General features: G+C 44.4%; 1 protein-coding gene across 1 annotated transcript in view; it reads right to left on the reverse strand.

Annotated features, from left to right (window-relative positions):
* Positions 1-5750, reverse strand: part of LURAP1L (leucine rich adaptor protein 1 like) — a 51064-nt gene extending 45314 nt beyond the window's left edge. The window contains exon 1 of the mRNA XM_026001397.2: positions 3273-5750. Coding sequence (XP_025857182.2) covers positions 3273-3584 — 312 coding nt within the window. The 5' untranslated portion in view covers positions 3585-5750. The remainder of the gene's footprint in view (positions 1-3272) is intronic.
* Positions 5751-7742: the final 1992 nt, after the last annotated feature.

The raw sequence follows: 7742 nt of genomic DNA on the forward strand, positions 1-7742 counted from the left end.
CTTCTTTTCTTGGTCCCTTAATACTCTAGGGGGTGCTGGCTATCACACAGATTTACATGCAGATTGGAATGGCGGGGGCAGAGTACATGGAGTCAGAGAAGAGTTCAACTTGTGATTCTATTCACTAATCAGCTGTGTGACTTTGGTCTGCTAAGCCACAATGGCCTTATTTGCAAAACATGGATGAAAATACTTCCTCTTTTCCGGTATGACTTTAGATTCAAATGATAACAAATATTAAAATACTCTGAACAGAAAGGTAGTGAACACATATTGGGCAGACTTTGTACATGAGGCATGACATCTCTTTCCAATTTCATTATAAATTTCCTGTTTATATCTTTGCATTTGTTTATTGAATTATCAAATTTCCTTATCTCTAAATTAAAAATAAAAATGCTTACATACTGGGAAAATCTGTCTCCTCCCCCAAACATCCTGATCATTACCTTAAGTGGGCCTCTTGTACCAAATGCATGCCTGCAAATTTTCTTTTCTAATATATTCCCTCCCACAAGCTTTATTATATATGGTGCCATTTATGTTGTTAACAAGGGTTGCACCATTAATAAGTCTGGCTACAGAAATAGTTTCTCTCCCCTCTTCAATCTCTTTCAAGTTGCCTTTTTTACAACTGCATCTCTCAGACCCCTAAGAACATCGGTTGTAACATCGCAGATAAGGGTGAAGGAAATTCTCCATGAAGGCATAAAAGGAGATGAGAGACAATGATGAAGTCGTGTGTATATAAGGAACTTTGTGTAAGACTGCCTCCCTGCAAGTCTACGCAATATTGTGTCAATGGTATACACATCCATCTAATAGGAAAAGAAGGGAGACTTAATTCCTGAAAGTCTCTAGAAAGGTTTGTGCCTGGCTCAGGTGTTTCTTAGAAAAGAGTTCTGAGGGCAGGCCCAAAGCCTGGTAATTCCAGACAATCCAGAACAGTCTGTGGACAACTAGAAGTAATAAACGTGAAATGTGGGGTCACGCATCATACCAAGAAGGTTAACTCAGTGCCCATAGTATACGGCAGAAAAGAACGTAAAAATCACACTTAAGAGGTCATATTCCACTCTGGTTCTCTAACTTCTCTACATGGGGATGCGAGGAGGAGACAGGAGACAGGAAGAATGGCAGAACTGCATCTGTTCAGTGTTTATAACAAAACTGCCAAGTCTACATAAAAACAAATCTGTTGCTTCCCAGTTATGCTGAAGCTGGGGTTTTTAGCACCCAAAAGAGTTGTGTAAAATGGGGTAAACCAGTCTCACTGGCAGAGGAATGTACCTGTCTCAATCTCTTCTCTAAAGTCCCATGGCTAATGCTCTTATTTTCCCAATGGAGACCTTCAGTGGAGCCCAAAGTTGAACACAAAACATCTGTTTGGCATAAATTCTCCCGCAACTACTGATACTTCACATAGAAGATATAACAAACAGTCAATTTAGCAATTTGCTGCTGTTATTGTGGTGGTTTCTATCTGCTTTTTAAAAATGCATTTATTAATATATGCTAATCACACACAGCAAGCTCTGGCTTGGAGAGACAGAGTTTTATGCGCCTATGATATTTTCATCATGAAAAACAGAGTAAGTCTAGAAATTGTCCTTAGTTGAAAATAACCAGATTTTTCCCTGTATGGAGTTCTTCAACACACTTGGTTTTATTTACTACAAATAATAAATGGCAAATGAGTGCAAGAGATTTGAGAGCCCTAAACAGACAAGCTCCTTGACTTTTTCATTTTGTACTTTCAGCCCCCATAGTAAATGCTTAATAAGGACTTTTTGAATAACTAAGATACAGAAACTGTGTGGATTTAGACAGGGAAACATGAATATGTAACTAAATAATTTGCATTGCACCTGGTGTATGAATATGTACGCACAGATGCACATGTGCATGCACATCTATAGGCTTATACAGGCAAAGGTGCATGTGTGTATAATTTGCTTTCAACATCTAACCATTCCAAATAGGAAGAAAACAGCTACCTGAGACATAAAAGTAAAGTCCCCCAGGAGACCAATGTTAAAGGTCTTGAGATGGGTTTTTACAGTGACATCCTGGGACCTGTATGTAGGCTACACAGTGAAAATTCTGAACACAGGACATGATCTCTGAAGACTGGCTTTGGTTACTTTTTGCTGTGGAATTCATCACCTCCAGAGTGTTCCAAATGCAGAGAAAGAGAAACTAGGGAAAACACCTAGGGTTACTTCCTTTTAATGCAAAGGCCTAGCAGACAGGAGGATCCTTTCATGTAGAAAAGCCTCACCATCCTCTGGGGTGACTGAGACCACTGCTGCAACTTTGCTCCACTCCAGGCTGGGAGGAAATGCTGTTGCTTGGTGGTTATTTTCTTCAAAGGGTTTGGGAAGGAATTATTTCCTCCATCCAGTTCATTGTACAAATAAACCGAGGCTCACAGAGGCCAAGGGGCTCGCCCCAGAACTCTTGGCCAGTAAGTAAGTTTTTCCGTTTAAGTACATCCGGAATAACAAAAGGATTCTCCGACCCAGTACTAGTCTCATTGTCCTACTCATAAGGTAGTGTTTACAAGCGGCACCGAAAACAACTGCGGATCGAGGACTGAGGGGGGAAGGGTCGGAAGTGGTCATTAGCAAATTCCTGGGCCTGGGGATCACCTGCTCGCTAGGATCAAAACAGTCCGGCCAGCTATTCCCCAGGACATCAAGGACGAGCGGGCCATTGTTTTCAGCGCCAGCTGTGGAGAGGCAGCTTACCAGTGGCCTTGGAACAGCTGCGCCCCTGCACCAAGTGGGGGGGGGGGGGGGGGCGGGGGGCAGTGGTGGCGGAGTGAGCTGGGAAGGATCGCTGGCGGGGACCCTGCCTCGCCACCTCTGGGCAAGCCGGGAAGTATTTTTGCTGAAGCGCAAAGGGCCGAGCCACCTTTCGAACCGAAAGCGTGAAGGGCACACAGCAGGCCCCAGAGGGCCTTAGTGACTGCAAACCCTCGGCGGGCAGGGGGCTCCGGCGGCTGCGGACCTGCAGCTAAATGCTCGGAGTCTGGGGCACAGAGTCGGCGCGATCGTGAAGTACGCCGAGCAGAGCAGGCTCTGCCGTCCTGGCACCCCGCGACCGAGCAAAGTCCGGGGTGAACGAGCCCCCCGCGCGCCCCCCGCATGCCCCGCGCGCCCCGCGCTCAGCTCTGCAGCCTCCGCGCGCTCCGGCTCCCGCGGCCCCGAGTCCCCGCCGCCCCGCCGGTGGCCCGGCCCTCCTCCCCGCAGCTGGCGCACCGCACTCACCATCTCCTGCCTGAGGAAGTGCAGCTTGGTTTCCAGCCTCTCCAGGGCGCTGCAGGGGCTACGGCGTGGGGAGCCGGGGGTTGGAGAGGACGAGGAGGAGGACGGCAGGGAGGCGGGGAAGCTGCAGCTGCTGCTGCTGCTGCTGCTGCAGCCGCCGCCGCCGCCGCCGCCGCCGCTCCCCCCGCAGGGGTCCCTGTCCCCTTCCCGGGGAGCCGGCTCCTCCCCGCGGAGCGAGCGCACTAGGCTCTCGGGTACTTTGCGCCCCAGCTTCAGCTCGATGTCTCTGAGGTCTGGCAGCGGGCCGTCTTCCATGACTTCTCAAGAACGAGGATAATGGTAACGAAACGCAGGGGACGGGAGGCAGCAGCGGCCTCGAAGTCTGCGGCGAAATGAGCGAACCCCTCCCGGCGCCTGGGGCTCTATCCTCGGCGGAGGGAGCGCCCCGGCCGCGCCATAACCGCCTGCGCCGCTATCAAGCCCGAAACCCGCACCGGACCCCGCGGGTCGCGGCCGCCGTCGCGCGGGTGCTGTGGCTCCTCCGACACTTACTGGGATTTTAGAGATCGCTTCATCCTCTTCCTTTTTGGCCACCCCACTGCCGAGCTGAGTTCATTGATATTGCAGAGAGGAGAAAAATCCAAGTATTATAGACCAAAAGAAAAGAGAGGGGAACGAAGTCTGTTTGGGCTTTATGGGGGGGTGGGGGGGGGGGTGGAAATTCGCTTTATAAAACTGTCCGTTCACATCTCGGCATCATTCACTGATTGCCCATCTGGTACCGCGCGACACAAAGTAATGATGTGGCCACACTCCAGGGTCGTTTCATTTTCCAGCCATATGTCTCCAAGCTTTCGGAATATCCAGGATTGTCAGAAATAATCCCTGGTCAGTGATAGAGGAGGTCGGTCGTGTGCATGGACGCATGAAAGAGACGGTGAGCTTAGCAGGAGTGTAACGGCTTCCTTGTTGTAGCAGAAATACCCTTCTTCTCATTTAGGCAGTTTGATCCAAGTCATTGTGTTCCTCCCAGCCTTGGAAACTTTAAACTCCGCTGGCAGGTGGACCAAACCGGGGCCAACCCTTGTACCGTATATCACAGGAAAGAAGAGCAACGGACTTTCTCACCCCGTTGCTAGCCGCAGTTTCAGTGAACTGCTTTAGTTGGGAGTACCTGATACCGGTGTTAGATTTTCACTTTTCCTGGTTGAAATGGCCTGGTAGCCGCAGCCTTTAAAACAGTTTACAAACGCTGGAGAAAGAAGATTGACTTTAAATGTAGTGGCATTCCTCACCCCCTATCTTCCTATAGAGCACAAGTCTAGCTTCTAGAAGCCTCTCCCACATTTTACACTAGTAAAAAGTGAGAGTTTCGCCAAAAGTTCAATAGGAATGTACAGTCAAAATGAATTATCTTACCCAATATTACAATATTTCACTGCAAGACGTGAAGAATTATGCAGCCGGAATAATTTATATGGCTACGGAGGTAGGGATGGATCTTAAAAGGGGGAAGTTGCTGAGACACTTTTAATTACAGAGGCAAAAAGTATTGGCCAGATCTAGCGAAAAAGTTGTCTTTGGTACTTTATTTTTTCCCAACAATTTGAAGAGACTCAAAGCATACAATCAATTTTATGAGATACTTCTACCAAGTATCTGTAGTTACAATGAGCTACAGAGATTATAGGTTTGACTCAATGGTGAGTTTGCGTTAACAATCTTCAAGTAGAGGATACTGTTTTCAATTTAGTAAACTCTAATTTGGGGATTCCACTGGAATATTTGAAAAATATGAGATCCTCTATTTTCAGGACAAATAAATATTTGTGTTCTTGGTCCTTCATGGGCTCCATTCCCAAACGTCACTCAGGTTTTATACTCAGCCCATAGATACATTTCAGAGTGTGTTCTCCATATAGCCTCATCTAGGAATTATAAGGATAGGGAACATGGGCCATCAGAATGAAATATTTCATGTCAGGGAGAAAATTGCTAAAGTTCCCTTTTCAGCATGCCAGAAATTTCTGTTATTTCTCAGTCTTAGAAATCAATGAAGAAAATAGTTATAAATGAAGTGGCCCATTTTAAAGTTGGAATAACCATTTATAGAATCAAAGGAGAATATTGCTAAATCTCAACTCACTGATAAAACAACATGCTTTGTCCTAAATTTGGAAAACCACACCTGCATTGGGTAAGAATTGCACTGTGACAGATAATCATGGAAGGCTTGCATTTCAATCAATAGCAGTTTGTGGGGCAGCCTGGGTGGCTCAGCGGTTTAGCCCCGCCTTCAGCCCAGGGCCTGATCCTGGAGAACCAGGATGGACTCCCATGGCAGGCTCCCTGCATGGAGCCTGCTTCTCCCTCTGCCTGTGTCTCTGCTTCTCTCTTTCTCTCTCCGTATCTCTCATGAATAAATAAATAAAATCCTAAAAAAGAAAAAAAAGCAGTTTGTGTGTGTGTGTGTGTGTGTGTGTGTGTTTCAAACCCTTAAAAAGTTCAGCATAGGGCTGGCTGGTTGAGAAGAGGAGCTCACAAACACAATAGCTAGTTTGCACTTGGTCAATAAAAAAGTGTATTGTCAAATTATCAATAGAACTGTCCAAAAACGGAATACCTCCTTTGCTATGAGTCACAGACAGTAAAATTAGTATTTGATACTGAAATTGATAACTCAAAATTAGGAAATTTTTTTTCACTTTGAATGTCTGCAGAGAAAACTCCTCGGAAAATAAAAATAAGGCCTGAATGCATCCAGCATCAGCTTTCAGGGCTTCTTTAGATTCAAGATAACCTAGAATGTTCTTAAGGATCTGGATGGTCAGCTTTTCTCAGTAGCTCTAAGGCAGAAGGGTCGGAGAGAAATTGAAAACATTAATTTAGAGAGTTAGAAACAGATCCTGGAAGAATTGAAACTTTGGTAAGGACTGACAAAATATGAAAGACAGCAGATTCCAGTTTACAGATAGATAAAAAAACCTTAAAGACAAAGAATAGTACCAGATTCTCTGATAACTCACAAAGGTATGCTGTAGTTTTTTTTTTTTAACATTTATGAAACGTAATTATTCCCTATGGTTTATAAAGCATGAAATTTCTCTCTGTAGTCATCCTCATTTTTTATTCTTGTTACAAAATAAATCTGGTCTCATTAAGAAAGCTTGTATATAAAGCAATATTTTGTGCCAGTGCAATGCAAAACAAATGCAAACATTTAAGAAAAGCTGTTATGTCGAGCCTTTCAAAATTTCTCAGTTAATGGCTTATGACATTTTAGTTTAAAGTAGAGACATTTTGGGGCGCCTTGGTGGCTCAGTTGGTTAAGCTTTCGCTTTCAGCTCAGGTTATGATCTCAGGGCCCTGGGATCCAGCCCTGCACTGGGAGCCTGCCTCTGCCTATCCCTGTTCCCACCTCTGCCCCACCTGCTCATGCTCTCTCTCTCTCTCTCTCTCTCTCTCTCTCAAATATAAAGAAACTCTTTTAAAAAATGGAGGCATTTTGTATGCCAAAGTGCTAATTTTCAAAACAGAATCACAGAACTGTTATTAGGCTTCTTATAGATTATGTTAACTGTCATTACTGCTTTATATGATCTGGTCTGAGACATTCCTTACCCAAAATGTTAAAAAAGAGAGTCTTTTTTTTTTAATCTTTGGGTCTTGAGGATATTTCTCCTATCATTAAAAAAAAAGAAGTCTGAGAGATCTAACCACTTGCTAACCTTGTCAGTTAGCCTTGTATGTTAATTACACATCTTGATTTGCGGAATTAGCTGTCAAGAATTTTTCAGTAGTGGATGTAACATGGGGGTATGGGGTGACAGTGAGGTCATCATAAAATGAAAGAGAAAGAACAGTGAGAAATAGGGAAAAATCTCTTCTGGATAACCTTTTTGTATCTCCCTAGCTCTCACTCTTAACAGCATTCCCTCCCTGCTCCTGACCTTCTTGTCCATTTCCAAATACATGTTTCCCCAAGCCTAATCTACTGAAAAGTAAAATTATAAAAATAGCTTTTCTGTTATATATTTGTGCCATAACTTTTTAGATCCAAACTACTTTATTATATGCTTCCTTTTCTGACTGCCTTAAGTGTGAACTGGATTTTTCTATTTAGAATGCCTAAGAAATCTAAGAATGAGTGTTAAACTATGGAGAATAAGAGACTGATTTTCCTTCTCAGTTGGATTGTGTTCACAGAAAATGAAAGACAGCCTCTTATTTATCATTACAAAACAAAGCAAAGCAAAACAAAAAGAAACGTAGTGGCTAATTAAATGGGAACATTGTTGGACTCAGATGACAAGTTTGAAGAGAAAGCCACAGTCGCAGAAACAGAGTGATGTGATGCACTTCACACATTCCACACTTAGAACGCTTCCTGGTATGAGACATAGTACTTTCAGCAAAAGTAGACTCAGCAAGACTCTGCATGGTGTGAGTAATGCCACTCCTTAATCTGCTGCT

This window comes from Vulpes vulpes, chromosome 12 (genome assembly GCF_048418805.1).
Source record: "Vulpes vulpes isolate BD-2025 chromosome 12, VulVul3, whole genome shotgun sequence".
NCBI classification, from domain to species: domain Eukaryota; kingdom Metazoa; phylum Chordata; class Mammalia; order Carnivora; family Canidae; genus Vulpes; species Vulpes vulpes.